Genomic DNA, 26,313 nt, shown 5'->3' on the forward strand with positions numbered 1-26,313 from the left:
ACAAAAATTGCTCACTCACCCTCCCCTGCCACTGCTGGGCAGAGGAGAGAAAAATTTAATGAAGGCTTCATGAGTGGAGATAAGGACTTGGAGAAAACACTCCAAGGGCAAAACAGGCTCAACTTAGAAGTACAAAGTGAAATTATTACTAACAAAATCAAGAGGAGGATAATGAGAAGTAGAATAAACCCTTAATTCCCCCAGGCCCTCCCTCCTTCCCACTGACAGTGCAAAGAGACAGGGCGGGGGGGGTGGTTTGGTCAGTTCGTCAGTTCTTCCACTGCTCAGGGAGAGGAGTCCTTCCCCTGTGAGGCCATGGGGTCCCTTCCACGGGAGACAGTTCTCCGTGAACTTCTTCAACGTGATTCCAATCTCACAAGCAGCAGTCCTCCCAAAACTGCTGCATTGTGAGTCCCTCTTATGGGCACACGGTCCTCCCAAAACTGCTGCAATGTGGGTCACTCTTCACGGGGTGCAGTCCTGCAAGGCCAGGCTGCTCCAGCCTGAAAGCAGGGCCCTCTCTCTCCACTGGGTCTCCCACTGGATCATAGCCTCCTCCAGGCATCCACCCGTTCTGGCACGGGCACCTCCCCACGGGCTGCGGGTGGACCTCTGCATCCCCCGGGGATCCCCAGGGGCTGCGGGTGGATCTCTGCATCCCCCGGGGATCCCCAGGGGCTGCAGGGGCACAGCTGCTCCACCATGGTCTCACCATGGCCTGCAGAGGAATCTCGGCTCTGGCTCCTGGAGCACCCCCTCCCCCTCCTTCTCCACTGCCCTTGGCGTCTCCATGTTGTTTCCCTCACATGTTCTCACCTCCTCCTCTGGCTAGAAAAATCTGAGCCACTCTTTGTTTTGACGTTCTTCTTAAATCTGTTACCACAGAGGCATTACAATTATCTCTAACTGGCCCAGCCTTGGCCAGTGCCGTGTCCATCTTCAGAGCCATCAGATTGGCTCTGCTGGACATGGTGGAAGCTTCTAGCAGCTTCGCACAGAAGCCACCTCTGTGGCTTCCCACTACCAAAAACCAGAGTGTGCAAAACCAACACAACCATCTATACATGGTGACCTTTTTCACAGAAACATCTTCATATATAGTACATGGTAATAAAATGTGATCAAATGTTACTACTTGGGATTTTTGATTAGTGTTTTTTATGTAATTGACCTCTGTTTTCAGATGAAACACAAGAAGAGCCAATACATCTCTCATTCTCATTCTCAATACAATCTCTCATTCCATCTCTGCTCACTACAGCCCGAGTCTGGAACTCAGGGCAGCAAAATAGGAGTTCTAGATACAAATCCTAGAAACTTTTTGTGTCACTACTGCCTGATGAATCTGAACATATTTACCATTTTCTCTTAAATGTTTTAAAAAATCCAACTGCTATAGAGCTGATTGGCATCATGGTAAGTGCTGGCAGTCTACACATGGATCATATCCTGAAGCATGTGCTAACAGAAGGGGGAGGGTTTTCCTTGGGGATTCTGAGTAAAATGGTCAGTTGAAAGCAGATGTTGAGAATACAGAATGTCACTAGAGAGCCTGCATGTTCCTTTGTGCAGTGTGTTGCAATATTGTAGAAGGAAAAGCTGTAACAATGGTTTCGTTTCCTTTTACAAAAAATTACCTCAATTGAGGATCGTCAAAGGTAAACCTTGAACCTGGGTGAAACAGAGAAGCTCAAACTCTGGCAGTGATCCACAAACAGACTCAAGGAGAGAGGGAAGGAGAAAAATCCTTTACACCGAGCATCTTACTTTTAAATTGTACCTTTCAGGTTGTTCTGGGGGGAAGTAGCAAGCCTGGAAAAGCAGCTGCTCGTCAGCAGGGTTTAGACTTAATTATTGGAAAGGCAGATTTGCCTTTAGGTGAGGTTGGAACTGGTCTACACCTCTTCAAGTTCTTGCTTCTCTGTCTTCACAGCATCCAGGGTAGCTGCTGAGGGCTTAGCACTTAAACCATGCTGGTGAGTGTGACTACATGGCAAGCAGCACTGGCGGCCGGTGCCTCTGTAGGGCAGGTGAGGCTGGGGAGTGAAAAGGCATCTGTGTCAGTAACCCAGAGATACTGGTAAAATAAGAATTCACTCTTGGATCTGGATTTTTTGATTTTGTTGTAAACTCCCAAATTAAAGATGGCATATAAAGCTACATTTAACGTATCTTCTCTAATTAATTTGCACTTGCTTTATAGAAACCCTTGAACATGACAAGGAGACTACAAAGCATTTTTCACAAGCTACTAAAAAAAATTTAATGTTGCTACTTTTAACCCATTTTATTTTTGATAGGCTTTTTAAAATTTACTACTGTTCCATTGTGTTCTTTGTACTCCATTATTTAGTTCGAGGGAACACAAGTTTTCTGTTCCTATATGGCTATTCAAAGATGTACATGGAGCACTCAGCTGTAGTTAACTGCCTGCTTGGAGTCTCCTTGCACAGAGTGAACCCAAAGCAGAGGCAGAACCATGCCAGGCTGCACTGTGTGCTGGTCACTTGGTTACTCAGAAAGAACAAGGCTAGCCCGGGGACCCTGTGTGGCAGGACATGTCCACCCCCCTCTCTACCACAGATGGTTGGTGCATATGGAAGAGACAACCCAGGCCAGGTCAAAGGCCCAGCAAGTGTTCACCCCTGGCGCCAAAAGGGCTCAGGCCCTTACTTTCTCAGGTAAGAATAAACATCTTAGTCTGGAGAGCAGATGTGGGAAGAGATAAAAGAAAAATAAATATTCCTGACTGAGAGACACTGTTTTACGAACTATAAAAGCACACACAAATTATCACAGGGGCAGAAGCCTCCTACACACACACCCTGAAAATGTGCAGGACTTCTCCCAGGAGTTTGGATGCAGAGTCCACGGTTACTTTCCTGGGAATGGAGGGAAAGGATTTCAATGTGCGCTCCATCAGAAATTGGATGGTAAGAAACACTGGATCTTAACTTATATTTTTTCTTTGTTAGCTGTAAAATTAAGAGGTACCTTTAACCCCGTGCTGTATTTGTCTAGTAGTAGTTTCTTTTTGTTTTAGTCCTGTGTAGTAAATAGTCTATTTAAAGTCTTACGTCTGTTAGTTTTGTGTCTATTAAATAAATAATTCATTCTATGATAGACCGAATTGGCCATTATTAAAGAACTTATGAGTGAGAGTGGGTTTCGGGGTGCTGGCCTCCCCAGTAAAGCTACTGCCTGCTGCTGGAGGCCTGGGCAAAAGGCAGGGACTTATCAAAACCCTCACATCTATTCGTAACACCCTGAATGTTTTATTTTATAACAGCTGTCATATATGCAGCTTCACCTATGTAGGCTTTCTCAGAAAAATGTTAATCTATGAAGAGCTTTAACATAAAGCAGTGATGGATCTAGATTTATTATAATTTATTCTTACAGGTCTAATCACTTCCACATTATTGGAGAAAAATGCTTTAGTCTACACCAAGTGGTACAATAGCAGATAATTGTATTATTCAGTAAAAAGTGCAGCTGAAATAGATCTTATTGAAGAAGTATTGGGGTTTCAGTTTAGTCTTAGTTTTTTTCCTGTTAAAGGAATTTTTTCCCATATGCATGTTGCTAGGGGACAAATAGCTGTACTTAAGAAAGACAAAAAGGGGGGTGGGGCGGGCCTGGCTACTCCTTTGTCTACACCTGGGTGTGGGGTCAGTTCGCTCTGAGCGTCCGGAGAGAGAAGCTGCAGAGAAAGGAGCTGCTGCTTCTTTCTTTTTGGCCGTTCTTTCTTCCTGCTGGAAACAACGCCGGGACCTCAAAAGCCGCTTTCCCTGCCCTGCTGGAGGCCGAGCTGTGGCTGCCCTGCCCCGCTGCTGCTTCGAGCTTTCGCTACGCTGTAGCCCTGCTCGCCCTGCCTGCCTGGGCCTCCGTGGGGTTTTCCCATCTGGATACATCTCGTCTGCCACCCGGGATTTGCGTTCGTCCCTGCCGCTCCAGCCTGCCGTTCCAGCTTGCCGTTCCAGCCTGCCGTTCCAGCCTCCTGTTCCCGAGAGTCCGGGATCGGCTGCCCAGGGGTTTGTGAAGCCTTTGTCCCATCCCTTCCCGGGATCCCAGGGCACCGGTGCCGCGTGTTTCCCGAGCTCGCTCCGGAGCGCCCCCTGCAGCCGCGGGGGAACCATCGCACCTGCCCTGCTCACCGGGAGCCGCCAGCGCCCCTGCCGGCTGCGAGCGGAACTGCACCCGAGGGGAAAGGGCCCGACAGCCGAGAAGGCTGGGACTGGGTTTGTGTTTGCTGTTACTGCCAGAGTTGTTGTTGTTTTGTTTGACTGGTTATATACATATATATATATATATATATATAGTAAAGAACTGTTATTCCTATTTCCCACATCTTCGCCTAAAGGCCCTTGATTTCAAAATATAATAACTTAGAGGGAAAAGGGGTTATATCTGCCACTTCAAGGGGGGGCTTCTGCCTTCCTTAGCAGACACCTGTCTTTCAAAACCGAGACAAGAAGACAGTTCTAATTGTAATAAATATGGCTTAGGTTTAGGACAGATGTGTACATACTCACCCATAAGATGATATGCTTATGAAAGTGGTCTAATTAACATAGATGAGATGGCCCCATAAATGAGACTGTCAGAGCCTTCCCTTGAATGGACATGTCACCTGGAAAGGAATGGAACGGAACAGGTAGAGAGTGTGTGGTTTGTCTTTACTCAAATATACAGAGCCCTGGAGGCAAAAAAAGCCCTTTTAAAGGCTGTATGAAAAATCACTCAGATCATTATCTGTGCAATGACCACATACACACAGAATCTCATATGCAAAGGATTTAAATAAGGATATTGCAGGAAAGAAAAAAGATATGTAATGTCTGCATATCCCTGGAGCAGGTGCTGTGATTAGCACTGCTCTTTGAGCTTGTTGCAGCAAGGAACCCAGTACGAAGCAGTAGAAGAATGGTACAAAAATTCTTTGGGAAGGGAAACATAAACAAGTCTCAGGAGTACTGGGTTTCCTGACCAGAAATACAGCAGATGTCAGGAAGAATAACAAAAAACACCAAAAACCAAAAACCCAAACCCCTTCAAAACAGTAACAACAAAGCCCCCCAAGCCCCCACAACAACAAAGAACAATAAAACCAACCTCAAGGAGGAGATCTGCAAAGCCAATGGAAATATGAACAGGAAATGTGAGGAAAAGTAAATGAAAGGGAATATTTGTTGAAGCAAAGCAATCAGGAATTGCACAGGATCTGTTTCACAGAGCTACCTGTAGTTCATGTATGGGCTTAAACTGCAACTCTGAGAATCTGCATAACCAATATTATATGTAATACTGATTTGAGGGACAAAGATGGTTCAGTCAGGCCCACATTCTCCACTAGAGAAGTCAAATGGAGTTTAGAGAAGTTCATGCTTCTTTTTAAGAACTAAGGAATAAAGTTCAGAGAAAAATACTTACTTAAGACTTTTCTAGTGTAGATTCTGACTACTGAGGGTGTATTCTTATCATCAGCATAGCCTGGAGTCTGTCCAAAATGCAGAAATAAAACAGCAAAATGTGTGACTAAAATAGAGTCCTGTTTGTTTAGCCAATGTGTGATATCTCTATGTGTGTAGTCATAAAAACACTGGATGTGTCCTTCTGTAAAAACCAACAATGAAGTTGTAAAGTGAACAGTATTATTCTTTATAGGCACAGCTACTGAATTTAAACAATTTTTGGTCACATCACCATTCAAAAGTTATTCCAAGTGCACCAAAAAATGAGACAAGATTAAAACAACAGTTGTATGTATTAATTATAGAAAACCTCAGCTATGCATTTTGATGACAGCTCTGGTTTCTAGTATAGGCTAAACCAAAGACAAGTGACTGAATGGGCAGTCAGCAGAGATCCACGAAGCATCACACCTGCACTTGAAATTGCCCCTACGGACAGTGAGCTGGAAGGATTTATGATACAGCTCTGCACAGGTCTTGTACTCGCCAGCGAAGGGCCAAACCTTATCCAAACCACAGCGAAGTGGCTGCTGTCCATATCAATACGAATGCTTCATTCCTCCCCATCGCCATAGCATCACTAAACCATGCAATGAAACTTGTACTTGAACTAATTTAAGCATCATTTTGCTTCCGGAAATTAGTATCACCCATTAATTTTCTGAACAACGGTTTCGAAGCAAAGCTTATTAGCGTGGCAGAGACAAAGGTTCCCTGGGCACCACGAGCTGGGGCTGGACCGGGGCAGCCGCTCCGCGCGGGGTCCCGGCGGCGTAGAGACCAGCCGATCCACCCGGCTGACAGCGGCACGGCAAGGGCGACGCGGGATGGAACGAGGGCGGGACAGGCTCCGACGGCCACCCGGCCCCGGCCTCGAGGGCCGTGCTGTGCCCAAAGTTTCCGCAGCAGTTGCATAACCGCGGGCGGGGCGGCGCGGGGGCCGGGCTGGAGCCGTCGGGGGCGGGCGGGAGGGGCCGGCACTGCCCCCGTCCCGCCGCTGCCCGGCCCGGGGGAGGGCGCCGCGCTGGCCGGGGGCCGCCCCGCCCGCCCGGGACACCGGCGCGGCTGGCGGGGGTGTAGAGGCACTATCCGCCGGCCTCGCCTGCTCTACTCTCGGCGAGCCCGCTCGCTCCAGAGGGCACGTCCTCGGCGGCGGCCCGGCAGCGGGGCCGGCCCCGGCCACCGCCCGCCCCGGGACGGCTGCGCCCGCCGTCGGGCCAGAGGGGGGGAAAATGAACCCCGCGGCCGCGGCCCCGCCGCCGGGGCAGCAGGTAATCCACGTCACGCAGGACCTGGACACGGAGTTGGAGGCGCTGTTCAACGCGGTGATGAACCCCAGGCCCAGCTCCTGGCGGAAGAAGATCCTGCCCGAGTCCTTCTTCAGAGAACCCGACTCGGGCTCGCACTCGCGGCAGTCCAGCACGGATTCGGGCGGGCCCCCGCCGCGCCTCGCGCCCGTGCACGTCCGGTCGCACTCCTCGCCCGCCTCGCTGCCCGGCGCGGGCGCGGCGCCGCAGCACGGGCACCTCCGGCAGCGCTCCTGCGATGTGACGGACGAGCGGCCGCTGCCGCCGGGCTGGGAGATGGCGCTCACGCAGACCGGGCAGCGCTACTTCCTCAAGTGAGTGCGGCGGGGGACCCGGCCGGGGCCCGGCAGGGGTTCGCGGGGCGCCCGCCGGGCGGCAGCTGCGCCGTGAGGCGGCAGGGTGCCCTCCGGGTCCGGGGTGTATGCGACATTCCGGGAGAGGAAATCCCTTCCTGGCGGGAAGAGAGGCGGGGGAGAGCCTGGGGCGCTCCCGGAGCCGGGCAGAAGCCCTGCCGTACCTGTTGATAACGCATTTCTTTCCTGCTTGGCCCGACGTCCAGGATTCTGAAACTTATTTTTTTTGAAAATAAGTTCAATAACAGTTATTCCAGGGAGTTTCTGGGACGTGGGAGCAGAGCTGTGCATGTCCATTACCTGTCGGAAGTAGAAGGGGCTGTGGTGGGAGCTGCCCGGCCCTGCTCCGGCTGCCTTCTGTTTAAAGCATCCCCGTCTGCGGGGACACGGCAGGAGGCTGCCTTGTTCTAGTGACAGATTTTGAGAAGTGTGGTAACACAACTGCCGATATCTCTTCTGGCCAGTCATTTTAGCCAGTGTTTTATTTATGACATTTGAAATTTGATTCAAGGCAGTTTAATTTAGGCCTGAAAACATAATAGCTGTAATAAGTGGTAAGGCAACAGTGCTTATTTTGGTAGATTCTGTAAGTTAGTTACAGATTAATTGCATTGGCAATGCATAACTTGGTAAATAAGATAAAATGTTTGCTAATGAAATAAAACATTTGCTGGTGAAGTATCTACCTGAGGATATTGAGGGAGTTAAACTGCTAGGGCTCCAGGACATAATTTACTTGCTACAGCCGTCTTGGTCAGAAGAGTAAAATCTTGAGTGCATGTTAAGCCATGTGTGGGTATTCGACCATTTTAAATGTAATGTAGGCAATGTGTGAGGGGAAAAGACACAAAACTGTTTAGAAAAGTGGAAAAAGTAATAATTTACTTGATTATATAATGATTTCTTTGCCTCGTGGGTTTGGAATCTCCAATGGATTACTCAAGAGCCCAGTCTCTGAATGACTGCCCAGAGTTTAGATTTTTTGCCTTTTGTCACACTCTGAGCTACCATCAGAGTATGTAAATACCTTTCTGTATGTCACTGTATGTCGTTTATGGTACTATGTGCATATGTCCCAGGGTCCAAACTTAGAAGTTTGTTATTAATCTGGTTTATCACCTAAATGAGAAGATCTCATGTCTCTTACATGTATATTGGCATGTATATTTCTCAAAAGAACAAGCTACAGAGAAGTAGCTGACTGACAGGAGCACTGTAAGAGACCATTCATAAATAATTATACAATATAAATTCTTGCTGGGGTTTGGCCAGGGGGTGTTTTCAGATACCTCTGGCTAAAAATTGCATAATATAATCTTTGTCTGCTCTGTTTTTTGACTAATATCAAAACGAGCTCATGTGGTTTCACCTTCCTGTCATGCATTTCTGACCTAGAGACAGAGTTTTCTAAGTCGATGGATTCTTGTTGCTTAGGCCAAAAATACAAGGCCTTTAGTAAATAAAAAGCATAGGTAAAAACTCAAAGTATCTTTAATTTTTTTCCCAAATCCTGTCAACAGTAATACTCTGATTAACAGCATCCTTTCTAATACAAAATACAATATTCATTGTGCATGTAATTTGTTACCTAAGTTAATTTTTGTTTTCCCAGTTTTATCTGTCCAATAGAACTTCCCTCATTTATATAAAAATTAATTGGAAGAATGCATTTCTTTATACCTTTAATGTATTTCGTTATATCCAAATCCCTTAGGGAGTAATATTTAGCTATAAAATACTCACATATGAATTATAGTATTTTACAAATGGTGCAATATTTTTCAGGTGAAAATACAATTTAAGATTGATTATGGAAAGCAGCATTTAAAGCTGTGTGCAATAAAATAATAGAGGATTTGAGTCAGGTGATATGCTAAAAATCATATTTTATCAAACTAGGCATACAAGCTTACATTTCCCTGTATTCAATGAAAAAGAAAAAAGAAGGCAGTGCTTTCCAGCATAATGATAAAGATTTGTTTCGTGGCCTTAGCAAAAGAAAATTGAGAAACCAATTAAGAATAAATAGCCAAATTAGGTCCTGTGAAAGCCTTTATTATCTGTTGAAGTTTAGAATGCAGTTTGTTGTATTAAAACATTTTCATTAATTATTTACAGAAGTACTAGTGGGAGTTTCAATGAACAGTGAGCTAACCTTGTTGACAGGGAACCGGCTACAACTTGAAGCAGTTGCACTCCTGCATGTCAGTTCCTGCAGAAATTTTCTGGCTGTGACTGGAAGAAACATAAGTAGCCTGGGGACCACTCCACCCTGTAATTAAATACCAAACCGCACAAGTGGGGCCTGGAAAACAGGCTAATGAACACACACTTGCAGCAATGTTATCTAAAGCATTTTTCTGTGCGAGCATGTGTGGAAAAAAATATGTGATTTATTTCTCATAAAAAGCATTTCTGTAGAGACAGGCCAACTGCCTGCTCTTATGCCTGTGAGTGGGGAATTTCAGTTGCATATTGATGCACACGCTGGACTGTGTCTACACACTCTGTAAAAAGAATATTTCAAGTATTACTTTATACCAGTTTGGGTTTAGGTGATACAGCCTCATATTTCAAATGAAGACTGAGGGTTTAATATTTTCTCAGTGTGTGTAGAGAGCTCTTGGTCAGACTCTCATAAACAGATTTGTAAAACTTTTGCCACTGTTATCTTCATCACTGTTATTTTTAGAATGTTACAGTAAACATTTGCCATACCTGGACATATTTGCCGGTACATTCTGCTCGGGGGTAAGAAGGCTAATTACTTACAATATTTCATTTACTCAAAATGTTCAGATTTTTTCTTACTGGTTTCTGTTGGAGTAGAGCTTGATTTAACACATGATGAGTTTTATATAGCTGAGCGTGTTCAGCAGGACCGTAGAAGAGTAATACAAATAATAAAAATACTGTAAAAAGTAATACAAATACAATGAAAAACTTTTCTCCTGAGAAAAACAAAACAAATGGTACTAAGATAGCTGAACTGCTGAAGTCATTTTCTAATATGGTCTTTCCTTGAAAAGCATTTGTGTTAATTCTGTAGAGACTGTTATTATTTTATACTGGTGTTTTGCTTGGTGCTGTACTGCATTCATCATAGAGAAACTTTTCCATCTCGGGAATGTAGTTAGACAGCTGGAAGTGGGGGGAGGAGATGGACAATGTATGAGAAGGTAACTCAGTTAAGTTCTGGTAAGAATGTGGAAAGCAGTAATGCCTTTGTACTACCTGTTTGCGCTTTTGTGCCACAGTTACGAAGGACCACAGTCACACGTGGGCATGGTGGATGTCCTGCAAGGGGGGCTCATATCACTTTGGCTTTCCTTGGTCCTTGTAGAAGAGTGGTGCAAAGCAAGAGGCCATGCATCCCTGCTAGCTTTGGTGTCGAGCATTAGAGAGAGACATTTCACAGATTCATGCAGCTTTTGGAGTATTTAGTCCACACCGTAAGGGTTTTGTTTTGTTCCCTGTTTCCAGTGGCTATTCCTGTGGGACTTAATGCCTGAACTGTTTCCCTTGCCAGCATCCCTTTATTAAAAATAAGTTGTAATGCGCTAGACAGTACCAAGATGTACTACTGCCCATGGCTTTTATCTGGAACTGTTGAGTGCATTAAAGAGTTCTTAACAGACAGGAAAGCTGTGATACACCACCAAAGTTTAATTGTCAGAAATTCAACTACAGCTCACATTTACAACTCGTTTTAGAGATATTTAGGAGTTCTGAGATTGGAATGCACACATCAAAACTAAATTTTCAAGCTGCAATTGACAGCATTAGGGGTCTGTCTGATTGCTCCCTTAACTGGAGTCCAGAGCTCAAGTGCTGATTTAATGATGATGATGATGATGTTGGAGTTCCACTTAAAAAACTACCAAGGATCCAAGAGCAGTAGAAACAGCTACAGAGTTTCTGATGAAGGCTGATATTTATTAATTTTCTGGTCCAAGATGGTGTCTTTCCATGATGAACAGACTGTTTTTTTCAGAATCTAAAATCATGTCATCTGTGGTGGTTAAAAGAGTTTGGTGGTTAATGTGGAGCTTGATAAAATCTGAGGACAGAAGCAGATACGGAATAAAATTGCTTCAGGGACACATTCAATTTGCACAATGTGATCCAGTTCCCTCTCTTGAGTTTTCTGAGTTAGGACACAAGCTACATTTTAGATTTGACTGTAAAGCATGAGTAGTGAAGAAAGCTTTAAGCAAGACTGCACGGATCCTAGAAGTATTGACAAGAAGGGTTTTCTTTGAGGAAATATTTAAGAAACTTTTTGCGAAGGGCTGTCTAGAAGCAGAATTTGAATTTTGGTGTATGCATTTCTAAATTATTTAAGGAATCTGTGATAACTGTTTTGTACAAACTACTGTGTTGATGGAGAATTTGTTACATTGGACTAATGTACACTTTTAAGATAATAGATTAATAATGTGCACGCAGAATTATTGGTTTAATGAAATTTGTCTTAAGTTAATCCTTTAGTCATAGTGTTAAACCCAAAGTCCTGGAGTATTTGTGCATTAATGGATGATAACTGTCATGCATTCATCTCATTAGATAAGCTGAAAATATAATTGCTTTATGCATTAATGATTAGGAAATAGTATCAATTAGCATATTCTTAGAAAGATATGTATAGAATTGATACAGGTGTTAAGAATGCTACCATGAAAACTAGACGTTTTTTCTGAAACTGTCTGAAAGGGTTTTGTCTTTACTAATGGTGTGGGTTGCTCAAAGAAAGAAAGTGAATAGTAGGTTTATTTTTATCATTTTTGTGAGCTGCTATAGCCAACATCTAAAAGTTGATCTGCCTGACCATCTTTACTCCGTAATTAGTAAATGACAATGTGGAGAGCTGTCTGCTTCTGAAGGTTTTGGATGTGTTCAGCTTTCAACAGGCTTGACAATGTAGAATCTGTAAAGTCTTCCTTTCCAGCTTTTTGCTGTTCACTCCTTCAAATAATGTTGGAAGAGTCAGTGGTTGGGCTTTGGCTTGTTTCCTTTTGGATGCTTTGGTTGAAGTTGAAAATTCTGTCTTTTTCATGTCGGGGCCTATTACAGGACAAGAGCTTCTTTGTAACAGTGTTCGGTGCTCAGGGGCTTTGCTTCATTGGCAGATAAAAATTGTATCAAAGCCATTAAATTCAAAGGAAATGTCATGGGGGCTGAATTTCAACATACAGACTTGTGGCATTTTCCTTCTTCATTTAGGGGGAGAGAGGTCAGCATCATGTAGGGTGGAGGTATTTTGGGGTTGTTTGTTTGTGGATCTTTTTCTTTTCATTGATTAACTCAAAGTCCAGACCTAGAGAACTCTTCAAGAATGGAAAGCTTGGAAACACCGCACTGTCCTGCAGTTTTCTGTACCTATGACTATTTTAAAGGCAGATGTGATGGAAGCTATACTGCGGAGACAAACACAGACTTGCTAAGAGAATTGAGCAGAATGTATTGTGTTAAAACTGAAATAATTGCTTAGAGTATATATACTCTATATATACTCTAAGTATATAAAGGGAGATGTGAAAGGGGAGTTGGCCATCTTGCATGTCCTCATGGTTCACAGCATGTGCATCGGCAGTCACAGCACAAGCACAGCAGTAGCAGAGCTGCAAGTTCAGGCACAGCTTTCCCTTCGGTGACTTGTTTCTCTGATCATATGTCTGCTGACCCCTCACTGGTCAAAATGCTCCACTTTGTTCACTGGGTATTGATCTGTCCCTGATAATTTTTGGATGCATTATTCTGACAGTCTTCCAGGTTTGCGAATAGCAGGATGCTTTCATGGTACATTTGAGTTTTTTCTTGTACCACAAGTAGTCCTTTTTTTCTACCTGTGATCAATTTTCCTAGTCTGTCTGCTGTTGTTGTTTTTATTAAATGTTCTGTGTTCCTGTTTTTCAATGACTGATTGGTGAGCACAGGTGTAAGCATTACAAAATGCCGTAATAGTCCTTGGTCAAGCAATTCTTGAAGTTGTATTGAAGTGTTTTGTTTCTGTAACCAAAACCAGTGTTTGAACTATGAACCTGAAATTTTGTGTGGGCTTTTAAAGAAGTTCTCAAAACTTCTCGATTGATGTATTTTCTTTGTCTTCACTGGCACTGTAAAGCCCCTGAATACAGCAGCATCTGAGCAGAAGGAAGTACTAATCATTGGGAAGCTGACCTAGGCTGAAGGAAACCGCAGTGTGGTTCCTGTTGTGCTGCCGAGTGTGTCTCTTCGGAAGTCATGTCATTTCTCTGTGCGTTCTTTTCTGGGCTTCATTTCAGCATCTGTTCATGAAAAAATTTCTGTGTATTGAAGCAGACAGTGTACAGTAATAAACCTTAAATATTGCTTCATGGTAGTTGTTTCTTACAACGCAAGCTTAAATCCTTTCACAGTGTTACTGTTCTAAGTGGATACAAAGCTTTTGTTCCCATGGATCAGCTCAGACTTTAATCACCAAAATCATAGGCAGTTGTTGGTGATTCCTGACTGCTGCCAGCAACAGGAGTTCAAAATCCCTGAAAAGGGCTACAAATTGCTCTTTAAATACACTCTGCTGCCAGCTTGTTTACAAAAGCTAGCTAAAGTTTGTACAAACTACAGCAACTCCCCAGACACTTTTGGAGATACAACACACAGAGGTATGTATATGCGAGCAAGGCACCTTACCCAGCTGGAGTCCGCTAGATTTTCAGACCGTATTTCCAAAGGTCTCTTCACCTGATAAAATCATTTGACCAATGTGGGTTTGAAGTCGCCTTTTTTTAAAAAGAATGAAAGAAAGAACAAAACCAAACTGTTGGGTGTTGTTTGTTTGCCTAAGCAGCCTTTTGTAATGTTAAGGTAGAAATGCTAAAGTTGTTTTCAGAATTTTCTTAAAATCCTTTATTTTCAAATGCTTCAGGAATAAAAGTAATTGTTTGGGAAAGGCTTTGGATTTGGATAAAAGCAGCTTTTCTAATTTTGGCATGTGTTCCATATGGTTTCTCTCAGAGCACACGGGCAGTTCTGTCGTGTGGATGCCCATCTTTGCAGCCTCCTGCCAGTGCCCTCACCTACATTAGGTGTCTCTGGACTCAAGCTAAGCAGGCTTTGCATCAGTAAATGAGTACAGCCTATGCTGTGTGGGCATCATCATGCAGCTCCGTGGGGAATGTAGAAAAGGTCAGCCTTTTGGAGCTGACAAGCAGAATTTAGTGTCGGAGTTCTTCACAGAAGGTTTTTTGATTTCACATTTAGTTTTGATACTGCATTTCCCATTTCATGTTTTACTCATTCTACTGTATATGTTTAACCAGAAATAGAAGTGCTTTTTGCTTGAGAGATTGGGAAAAATATTTTTTTGCAAATGCTGCAAAATGAAGTATGAAGAAAAGATGATGAAAAGAAATGCATACTGTTACTTAAAATGTAGTTCGTAAAGGTATAAAGCAGGCTGAATTGTGTTGGCACATGTCAAAACCGAGCATTTGATGTGAGTGAAGTTAATGTGAAAATTGTGGACCAGATTTTAATTTTGAATAGATGTGTATCTCTGCAACCTACAACTCTAACTGACGTGGCAGCCTTGCCAGCAGGAGGGGTACAGTGATGCCAGTGATTCTTACCATCCCTTCACACTGCAGAGGATACATCTAGTATAATGCTTTGCCAGCCATTCCTTTGATGAAGACTTTTCCAGTCATGGGATGGTATTTTCAGAGATGCTGCCATCACTACCAATTACTATTGGTAATGCCTGACATTACCAATAGTAGGTTATAATATTAGATAAATACTAATTTTTATTAGAGGTGGTGGAGGGCTCTACTTCTTTATTCATATTTTTTAGTTGGGATTTTGATTTTTGTCTATTACTGGAAGACTTTATGGCAATGGAAAATCAATGAAATTATGCTACTGCAAGAGAGCAGACAATGTAAAACTTAATAACTAGAGTAAACGAAATTTCTAGTGAGACTATTTACAACTGAAAGTGCAACAGTAAATCACTGATATTTAAAAGAAATTAAGATAGTAAAGTATGTATGGTATGTATTAAGAAGTAAAGGTACGTATGTTGTAAAACATTCTTTTTCAGAGGAGAAATCCTGATTTGAGATTTGTAACTCTATGAAATCCTTAGCAATTTTAGTCTGTAAGTCATAAATGAAAAAATAGCTCTTGGTATTAACTATGCTAATACTCACCCAAATATATGAAGAAATACTATTTTAAGCAGTCATCTGCAGTGACTGAATGATTCACATTATTACGTTTGTTTTCTTTCTGTAGTAGTTTTTCTTTGAGGACAGAGAGAAGATTTAACTTTGATTCCTTAAACTCTGTGTAGTTCTATATCTTGTGAATTATTTGGCAAATTTGCCATGATGTTCCATTGCCAAACATTTGGATGAAGTGTTGTGCTGCCATGGCAGGTCCCTGTTTTGTATTGCAGCATGGAAATGAGTGATCAGTCTCTGGCAGCAGAAGTGATTTCAGGTGCTGTACATTCCAGAAAGCAACTCCAGTGTTGATTCTCTTGTCAAATACTTGCCAAAATTCAGGCATTGGAATGATCCTGGTATTTCTGCTGTATATTTATGGTCAAATACAGCTCAAAACGTTCATTAAATTTTGAGGTTTTCACATGGGGTTTTTAGCAATTATGACAGATCTTTCTTGTAACAAAGAGTAGGGGACAATAAAGGGTGAAAGGGAAACATAAGTTTGCAGATAAAACAAATTGGGATGCAATTAACACACAGGAGCACTGTCAGTTTCCATTTTGTGCTACTTTTCCTGCAGTTACAGACATATGTTTGCATTTATTTGAGTAGTTTTGTGGTACTGCCTGGTTTGCTTTACTAAAAGCATGCATTCTACCGAGGATATTGTCTCATGAACATTTCCTTTTTCTGTCAGGATGGCTTCTACTAGAACAATATTTTCAGTGGTCTTTTTTTATCTTAGAGAAACAAATGTCTGATTCATTTTTCTAGAAAAAACAGGAAGCTGTAAAGTAGACAGACTGGAAAAGAAAAGCATACTGTTACTTAAAATGTAATTTTAAAAGGTATAAAGCAAACTGGAAGTAACTCTTTGTTAGATTCTAAGGGGATATTACAGTTTTACTGTTTTCCTCCTATTATCTGAACCTCATGTGAAGAACAATTTAAAATGATCTTATTAAAAAAAAACTGAAAAACACCTACTCATATGAAAACTTCAGATAAAAGCAGCTGCTGCACAGCAGCATGTATTTCAAAAGCATGCAGCCTCTGCACCTTTGTGAGTGATGCTTTCTGTGCCCATGTTCAGTATTGCTGCACTGCGTCTGACAGAGATTTTTGACCACTACTAAGTAATTTCAAAGCAAGAGAAAAGACCAAATGGGGAAATTGAAGTTGGGCGTTCTGTCTGGCAGATTCTTCTCAGATTTACATGCAGATCTGTTATTCTGACCTTCCTGGGTGCTGGAGATATCCATGGACATTTTGCACCTGTAAAAAGCAGAATGACTACATGCTGAAAGGGAAGTGGAGCAATAAAAATCCCATACCACAGTAATCACTGCAGTAGGATTCTGGTTCTAAGTACATGCAATCCCAAGTAATAGCTCAGTGGTGAGGTGTTGATGCTGTGCTGTATCACTGGTGCTAGTCTTGACCTTGTTTTGAATAATCTGGTCATCCATCCCAGTACCTTTGTTACTGTTCTTTTCTCCCTGGGTGCTGTAGTCTTTACTGTTGCAGTAAATACAAAAATCAGAAATTATTGAAAAATTATTCCCTAAGCACAAGCATTGTGGAAACTTAAAGATTCGTCCTTCATATTTTAATACCCATGACAGAGGCATGCATCCTAAGGAAAAGTCAAGCTAAAAGAGTATTATTCTTGCACTTTTGTTCACTGACAGATAGGAGATGAGCTTCCTCAAAACTGTAATGAAATAGCTCTGTTGAAAATATGTGAAGTTCAGTTTTAGCTTCTGCAGGTAAGTAAAATACTGTGTGGAAAGATTATCTGACTGTATTTATAAAGCACCTGCAAAGTGCAGAACCATCAGTAACAACTGTCTTATTTGAAGTGTTGTTTTTTTCTTGATGGCTGTACTAGCAACAGCAGAGAAGAAAAAAAGTCTGAACTAAAACTCTTCTTGGGGCCATATGGAAAGAACATATCGCTGCAAAAATTCCACCTGATACAGACCCGAATTTTTCGTGACTCTGTTGTGCAGGTCCCTGCTGCGGCTTGTGTTTTAGGTACTGGCAGAAGGGAAATGTTTTCTAGTCATTCAATTTCCAGCATTCTTACCAAAAGAAAAGTTGTGAAGGTGTTTCACCATAAGGTCTTTGAGACAAAGCTGTGTCAGTTTTTAAAATTTAATTTCTATGTGACATTTCATATAAACCACAGCTTTTAAAAAAAATTTAATGTTAGCTCCTGAGAGTTTGCAGTTTACAATTGAATTATTCCTTTGAGACATCTGAATGAGCGTTCCTTTGATAGTGTAATTCCGGATGGGATATGCAAGACCTTGACCTGCCAGAGCATCTTCGCTAGGTCTAAGTAAACCTTGCAAAGTCTTCCCTTTGGTGAATACTGAATTCTCACTTTAAAAATATTTATTTCAATTTAAAATTCTAATATGATCACCTCTTTGTAAAGCATTTAAATACAAGTATTTTAAAATCCAGATAAAAAGTTTACTGATTTTGTTTCATTCTAAGGCATTTTGGATTTTGCTTTCATGAATATTAAAGAAGATATACACAATGCAAACCATATGTAGGTCTGTTAAGTTGTATGGTAATTTGATTTGAAAGAAGGATCACATACACGAAGTTTTCTTGCAAAAAAGTTACAGAAGAAAGTGCCTTTATGTTTCAATGCAGTCTGGAGGCACAAAATAGGTAATTTTCCACAACTGGATATGAAGAGTTTTGTGTTTAATTCATATGTTTGGAATGTTTTTTAAAAAGTCAGCTGTAGTAAAGATCAGTAGCGAGCATTTGAAATAAGCATAAGCAGTTGATGACAACACTGGTTTTTAATATATTTTGTAATGGATTGTTAGTCTAATGCAAAAATATTTGGATTGTATTTTAGCATATTGATTTCCAGTGGTTATAGTAGGACTGCAGGCAGCTGATCAGCGTTGCATTCCAGTCCTTTGCTGTGTGATGGTGGAGTACAACATTTGGTCTTTTTTTTTTATGCTCTTGATAAGCCAGGAACTTTTAATACTAACTGAGATCTGGAGCTGGTTTAATCTGGCTGAGTCCCAGAGGTATTTGGAAGGTGCTAAATGAGTGGAATATTATTTATCATTATAAGAGACTTACAGGATCTTTATAGAACTGTTACTGGAATTGGTGAATATAAGCCATTATTTTTCCTTCGCAGTTCTGAGAGTCACCTTTAACAGATCCATTCCTTTGTCACAGTGATCAAAATAGTAGCTTTTTTTGTTGGCATGACATTTGTAATTGGTGGAATGACTAGACGGTGTCTTAGTCCTTAATCTGTTATTAAGGTAATTGTACTTTTGCTTCATGCTTATTGTTTAAAGTAATCTAAAGCAAGAGGATGATCACTTTAAACATAAGTGAGGCATACATACTTGTTCTTCAGTTCACGCAGCTGGTTTGGCCTTCCTCTTCTGGATGAGGTCAAACCTCAGATATTTGGGTTAATTATGCCATGAAAAGGGCTACAAATTTAAATCTGAGGTTGATAAATGACATACCTCTTGCTGCTTAATTTGGTCCAGTTTTTAGTTCCCTGTGCAACCTTTATTTTGACCCCTTTATTTTGACAGGACTTTGTGTAAGCAGTGACAGACAGTGCCTTCCATGAAAATAATAGTGTCTTTGGTAGTGGAAAATACCGTGACATTGGAAATTAAAAAAAAACCAAACCAGGTATAGTTGGTTGAACCCAGTAGATGAATAAAGTAATGAGAGCAGATTTTAAGGGAAATGTAGAAGATAATTTCCCCCCTGCTCTTGGGGGTTCAGTTGGCACTGGCCCATGGGCTGCACTCAGGTTCCTCATGCTCTGGCTCTCACTTAACTTTTGCTCAGTTTCCTCCCTGGGAGGAGCAGAGAGCTGCTCCCCTGCCTGGTCTTCATTCCTGCTTCTGATGGCACTCATGGAGAGAAGGGGCTGGAGAGTGGCCTCCCACTCCTCTTGCTCTGCTCTGGCCCCTGGCACAGAGGCTGGTTAATGAGACAGGGAAACAGCTCCGTCTGGTTCTCTGTGCTGGCTTCATTATGTGCGAGAACAAAGGCGGCTGCACAAAGCTCTGTGTCACGAATACCAACGCCAGTACCCTCTGACTTTTATCTATGTTGGTGTTGTGGCTTTAGGGGCACAAATCTGATGTGTAGCTTGAGTCCCAATTCAGTTGTACCCAAGAAAAAAGACTCTGTGATTTTGTTTTGGCTAATGTAAGCTGAACTGGAACTGAAAATACAGGATGATTGCTCTTACCACTCAGGTAATAATCTGATTACTTTCATTATTGTGAATTATGAAACTGTCAACATACAGTTAAATTTTACCAGCTAAATTTTTAAATAGAACTGCTTTGTTACTCTGCCCTGAACTCAGTATACCAATAAAATGTCACAGATACTCATTAAGATGAGAGAACACCTTGCAGGTCATGTCTTAGTTTGCATTCTCACAAAGTTTCTTTTGCCTCCTAGTGGTTTATTTTTGATCAGAGGTTCATTTTCACTTACTGTTTGATGTTGGATATTACAAAGTCTTTGGCCTTTTTTTAAAGACCGTAAGTCTTTATAATAAAATACAGTCCAGCAAAATATTTATGATGCGTAATCGTAAAGGAGGGCAGATGTACTGGATTTGTGCAGCTTGGAGAGGAGGAGGCTGAGGGGGAGCAGAGGGAGGTGCTGGGCGCTTCTCCTCATCCCCTGGGGATAGGACACAAGGGGTTGGCTGAAAGATATGTTGAGGGAGCTCAGACTGGGTACCAGGCAAAAGCTCTTCGCTGAGAGGGTGGTCAGACCCTGGAACAAGCTCCCCAGGGAAGTGGCCCCAAGCCCATTGTTGGTCAAAAAGTGTTTGGATGACCCTCAGATAGCCGGTTTAACTTTTAGGTTGCCCTGTGTGGAGTCAGGAGTTGGACCGGATGATCCTCATGGGTCCTTTCCCATGGATTCAGGATATTTTATGTTTCTATGAAATAATTCTGCATTTATTTAGTAAGTCCAGTTGGGATACAGGGAGACTGTTATTCAGGTAAGAAGCTGGTCTGAAATACTTCATTCCTACAAGATACTAAAAATCAGATTTTAGGTACCACATTTTAAATGGTGTATTAGGAAATTTTCCAGCATTTATGACACTGCCTTTTTAATTATATTTTTCAGTCAATGTCATCATTTTTTGGAGCTATGATACAACATTTTAATAATAAAAACCCCATGTGTTTTCTGAGGGTAGCTAACATTTTTCTCCAACCCCTCCACACACACATCCCACACTGCTCCCCACTCCCCACTCAAAATTGTATTTGTTAGCCAGGTTAAATGTCTAGGCTAAATATTGCCTGATCAGTCACTGTCTTGCATTACTAGATAAATGGGTTTAGGGACTGCTTCTGACTTGCTAATAATATGGGTAATTTGTGCTGCCTCCGTTCCATGGCATTATTCCTTTTGAATACAGCACAGTGTATTCCTGTGACATGTGCCCATCTTCTCATACCAGTAATCCTCGAACACATGTTCCTTGCACGCCATTAGAAATCAGTAAGATGCACCTACATTGCTAAATATTTGATATTTTTATACATTATTCTGAGCTTAAGGGAAGCCTTGCTTGTCCACATTTGTACTTAAATCTTAAAAAGATTTCTTGTCAAATAGACTGTGTTTGATTGGAATATTACTGAAGTGTCAGAAATGACAGAAATTCCTTATGTTCAGCTAAATCTTACTTGAAATTCTCATCTCATTTTTAAATTCTCATGTGCAGAGAGCACCAGTGGAGGACTGGCACCCTTCCGTAGTTGAGGTCAACTGTCAGCTTTGAGACATTGTTTCTTTATTTTGGAAATGTTTTGTTTGAGAAAAGACTTGGTCTTTTAACCAGCTCCTGCTTTTCATCTGTTTTTCATGGCAAATGATCACATTTCCCAACCATTTGCGAACAGTGACTGTCTGGCAGGATTTCCTGGATACACATTAGTTTGGAGACTGTAAAAGGTCAACTTTCTGAACTCTGGGAATTAGTGTGGTTATTTGTTCTGCCTTTTCTTCCATGGGAACTAATCAGCTCATATGGAAGGTAGAAATAGGGTCCAAGAAAAATTCATCTGCTAGCTGATTACCTCCACCATGAATCATAAAGAAAAAAATAATCCAAGTAGGACACCTCCTGACCTTTGTGTGCTAAAACTTTCTGAACAGCTGGAACCAATGTGTTTGGAGTCAGAGTTTTGTAAGAAACTTCTGAAAAAGTTATTTATAACCTGATCCCAATTTTGTCTGTTAGAGTGAGGCCCTCGCAGGACATAACTCATAAGTTGAAGCTGTGTGAGGGCTGCAGATAACTAGTGCTGACTTGGAAAAGAACCATTTCTTTATCAGACTTTTTTCTTTATATTCTAAGCTGACATTCAAAATTAAAAGGGGTTAATAAAAACAGGTGAACCAACAGATGTTTATAGAAATTTGACCAATTTAAATTTGTTTCTTGTGGCTCCACTGGAAGAAGCGATGGGATTTTTCTCATGGGGATATGCCATGTAAGAGATTGAAACCATGGAAATTTTTCCATGTTATGAGGGAACCCTCTAAATGGGTAGTAGGGAATAATAGAGAAGATGCTGATGTTGATAAAAGACAGGTTTTTGTCATTATTTGCATAGAATCCATCAGACATTTCTTCAGGCCCTGAAAGTGAGGGGTGTATTTGAATATCAGAAGTCCTAATGGATTTCTTAATCTTATAGGGAAGAGGAAAGAGCCATGCTCCACATCCCTTAGCTCCAGCAGTTTGGTTGATTGCTTTCCTTTTCCTCATCTTCTGAGGACTTACAAAGAGGGCAACATTCTGTTCTACCTTTTGTCTATTAAGAATTATGTGTCTCCTGAATTGTCTGTTTTCCTTACTGTATTCTCAGTAGTGATTAAATGGTCCAAATGGAGGAAGTAAGATAAGTCCTGATGCATTCAAGGTCATGGTTGTCTCAGCATTCATTTAGATGAAGCAGATTTTCTCCCATTGAATTTATTACAGAGGAAATGCCAAAAGCATCCTGATAGCTGTTTTCTCTGCCCGTGGTGTCTGGAGCCTTTTTTCTGCTGAGCTGAATGAATGAGCTCTGAAAGTTTTGGATTTGTAGAGTTGGGGCTGGAGGGGAACGACAAGCAGCTTGGTTGGCTGCTTTTTAAATCGGTAAGGATTCTCTCCCCTTCTGGTGTCAGCAAGAATGTCATCAGCTGCCACTGACTCGCAGGTGGGTCAGTAGAGACACTGTGTGGAAGGTTTTTTAGACCTTGCAGAAATGCTTGGGCAGTACAACTTCATCAAGTAACCACATGTCCATGTCCTTATGTACATACTGCACATGATAAAAGAAAATTTGTAGTGTTTATTTAACTTTAAACACATAGATTTGAAACAATGGTTCTTACGATTCTGTGATTAGTCTACACTATATAACACTTGAAAGGATAGCAGGGACCAAAAACCAGAATTTGTGGCTGGATAAAAACAGAAGTGTGATGCATTGAATCATGGGCAAGTGAATAAAACTTCAGTATTTACAGGTACCAGTCACAAAGTTATTCCTGATGATATTTCAATAGCAAATTATTTTCTAAAACACTGAGAGATTTGAGTGGCATGATACTTTAAATAATTCTAGCTACTTCATAACCACTATTGAGGTAGATAAATATAGACTCAAAGTAGTTTTATTCGTCTAAATAGTTTTGTTTGTGATATACTGAATGAAATTTATTGCCTAAATGTTATTTTTAGTTGGTTATGTTGTAACTAAATCATAGGAGAAAACGCTTTTGCGTTTGCTCTTTGGCAGATTAAAGTCTTATTTACAAGAGGTAAATCTCGGTCTGAAGAGTTAGGGATTTGGGTCATGGAGGGAAAAAAAAAGAATTAGTATCTAGTTTGGCTCTGCGTGTCTGTTGTGCTGTAGCTACTGGCATTCATGTTAAAATATAAATATTGCTGTCTGTGAAGTTCAGAGAACAGAAGTTATTTTGACCTTTTTGAAGCTTAATAAATGTACTGACCTAAAAGCTGAGGTTGTGAGAATGATCTCTGACTGTGAGCTGCAGTACCAGGAACTGCTTTGCACAAATGTGTGTATTTTGAGCCAGTGTTCAGTTTCTAGTGAAGGAGGATTGTCTGTTTGGGAAAACTATTTCTCAAGCCAATCTATGTTATTGTTTGGAAAACCTGACCAAGCAGTTCAAAAGCTTGTCATAGGAACAAGTTAGAACAACTGCTGTGCATTTGTGGAAAGAAATTCTGGAGACTGTGGTAACAAAATTTTGTTGTCTTTTGAAGAAATGCTGTGATTTCAAAATCAGAAGGTAGGCAGGACTGCAGATGGGCCTACTTAGGGAGTAGAAAATAGTTTTATTTCTGCAACAAAACCTTTTACGGAAGTGTACTTGAATATATTGGCAATGATCTGAAGCTCTTGACATTGTTCTTCAAATTACAAAGAGAAAACAGTGGATAATTGTTTTTTAAACAGCAAAATAGAATCTTATTAGTATTATGATAATTAATTCAATCCTCTAAATTCTCTGATTAAAAAGGCACCAGTACTAGAAAAAAATAATCCCTTTTAAAATTTTCTGTTAATGCACATGGAAAAAATGCACAATGCCCTGGAAACATTAATGCTTTCTGACAGAAAGCAAAACGTGAAATAAAAATCTAGGTTATGGAGGAGAACTCTGGGACTAAATTCTGTGGAGTCATACATTCCTCTGCCTCTGGCCAGTGCAGTAGAATATAATGTTAGGTATTTTTTCTACAACTTCAAGGGATTTTGTGTCCTGTTTTGCTCTGGGCTGTTTGTCTATCCTACCACCTGTTCTTGCCTGGGACAGATTTTCATTATGCCCTTATAAGGGGACTCTGCGTAGTTTAATGGGGAGTTCTTGTTTATGTATTAATTTTTACTAGAATGCAGAATATGTTAAAATAATAACAGCTTGTCTAGAAATGCCATCTTGGTAGTCAAAGAGCATTTATTAGGTTGGGCCACTTCTCCCATTCTTGTTACAAGACAGCACCATTTTATGTTTTATGTATGCAAACCCTGATTGTTCATAAATATGGTCCCTTTTGACATGGCTTTTATACTGGTAAAGCGAGGCATTCACAACAAAACGTGGTGATAGCCCTCTCGCTCAAGTAGAGGACAGTTAGTTACCTTTCAGTCTATAACCTGTTCAACAATATCAGAAACAGCACAAATCTGAAAATGTCATGCATCTCTCACAAAAGAACTCTTTGTCTTCAGATTGCTACATTTTCCCCAAAAGAAAATAAACATGGTTTGAATAAAATCATTAATATGTCTCTTTAAATATGAGTGCTACAGGCACTCATCAAGTAAATGAATGCATTAATGCTATTATATATTGTATACATTAAAAAAACCCATAAGAATGTTCTATATAATAGCTTCATTCAGTACCTTTTTTTTCCTTTCTCTCAAGAATTGGGGTTTCATCCAAATTCTAAAGGTTAAGTTGTCAATAGAACTCAAAGGGTGTTTTGTTTCCATTTGTATAACTAGTTTAATGTTTTTTAAGGCCTCCATGTACACCAACAATGGAATCAGTCAGTTACAGGGGAGCTTAGCAGGACATTCTCAAAGTTCTCTTCACAGCAGCAAATTGTGCTGAAACTAATTCAGGAAAAGAGCAACTCTCTTCTCTGAAGAAGTTACTTAGCATAGTGTAATAAATATTCAAGTACAGATGTAATGTTCCAGCTTCAAGATCAGAGATGATGATGAACATGCAGCAGGAGAACAAAGTCCATGGTTCAATCAGTTTAATAATTACATTGTGGCTCCTTGTTAAAGCTTCATGTAATTTTCATGAAACATTATCGGTGTCTGAAAAAGCAAGTGCCATGAATTTGATTAACTAAAACCTGTGAGTTGGAGTAGGGCAGAGTGTCACTTGAACTCCCACAGTAACAAGTGGCTGAACTATTGAATTTCTGCACTCTAAAGGAAAGTGATTGAGAAATACTGGATTTTATATTTGTGTGCTTTTAGTGATGTAAGGAACGATATATTCTTATTCTTTCCAACTGTTTAACAGCAGAAATGGAATCAGGAGCATGCAGCTCTAAGCTCTTCCACCTGATAGGTATATTCGTTTCATGTGTATATAGTGCATGCATGATTTTTGCAAAATATTATTAACATTTTGCCTTCAGATAAGGCAACATTTTGTCCATTCTTTATTAGTAGTGAGTAATGTTGGCATATAATTAAATTGCTGAGGCAGCTGTTGTGGCTGAGCCACCGGTTGTTTTGAGGTGTCCATGGGGGTGCCTCGAGTACTTTGCAACAGCTGTGGACTCAGAGTGGCTCCACTAGGTTACTCTGAAGTGCCAGGAAGCGCTTTGGAAGTGCCGGAAGATGAGGCAAAATTTTTCCTTTTCAGAGAGGGGAGTTCTTCATACTAAACACTTAGTACAGCATGTGTCTTTAGATGTCTGATTTTGGAATAAAATGCTGTGTATTTTTGTTAATCCCGTTCTTCCCTCCTCTGTCAGAAATCAGAAGACCAGAAATGACTATGAAATAGGCTGATGCTGTCCTGGCTGGAGGGCACTGCTGAGAGCAGTGGCCTGGCCCTGTCCTCCTTTCCAAATCTTTTTCTCCATTTTCTTTTGACTGAAGTGGGGCGGCAGGCTCAGGCAGATCAATCTGTTGATGTAGCTGAAACAATCAGCAAGGTTTGTTTCTGCAAGTTCAACAAGTTGACCACGGTGTCCATCCTTATTGTCTTGGCACCACAGGCTGTTGGCAAGAGCAGCTGCCATATGGCACTGCCGTGACCATGGAGCCATGGGCAAGCTGCCTGCTTGTGGGTTGTAATACAATCTACCAGGATTCAATTGGGACCTTAAACTACCTCATGCATTATTTGTAAT

At 41.2% G+C, this 26,313-nt stretch overlaps 1 protein-coding gene and 1 long non-coding RNA gene across 3 annotated transcripts in view; one reads left to right on the forward strand and one right to left on the reverse strand.

Annotated features, from left to right (window-relative positions):
• Nucleotides 1-1,030: 1,030 nt before the first annotated feature.
• LOC116448635 lies at nt 1,031-7,471 on the reverse strand. Of its 2 annotated transcripts, XR_004242068.1 has the most exons (4): nt 7,299-7,471; nt 5,434-5,500; nt 4,536-4,633; nt 1,031-2,036 (listed from the first exon to the last, which is right to left on the reverse strand). It is a non-coding gene; the product is annotated as an uncharacterized LOC116448635 (long non-coding RNA). The 2 variants fall into 2 exon arrangements; XR_004242067.1 differs by lacking the exon at nt 7,299-7,471 and having other exon boundaries at nt 5,434-6,434.
• The window catches only part of WWTR1 (WW domain containing transcription regulator 1), a 51,625-nt gene continuing 31,822 nt past the window's right edge, over nt 6,511-26,313 (forward strand). Inside the window, exon 1 of the mRNA XM_032119326.1 lies at nt 6,511-7,095. Within this exon, the coding sequence (XP_031975217.1) occupies nt 6,707-7,095 (389 nt within the window). The 5' untranslated portion in view covers nt 6,511-6,706. The remainder of the gene's footprint in view (nt 7,096-26,313) is intronic.

Source organism: Corvus moneduloides, chromosome 10, assembly GCF_009650955.1.
Source record: "Corvus moneduloides isolate bCorMon1 chromosome 10, bCorMon1.pri, whole genome shotgun sequence".
Lineage (NCBI taxonomy): Eukaryota > Metazoa > Chordata > Aves > Passeriformes > Corvidae > Corvus > Corvus moneduloides.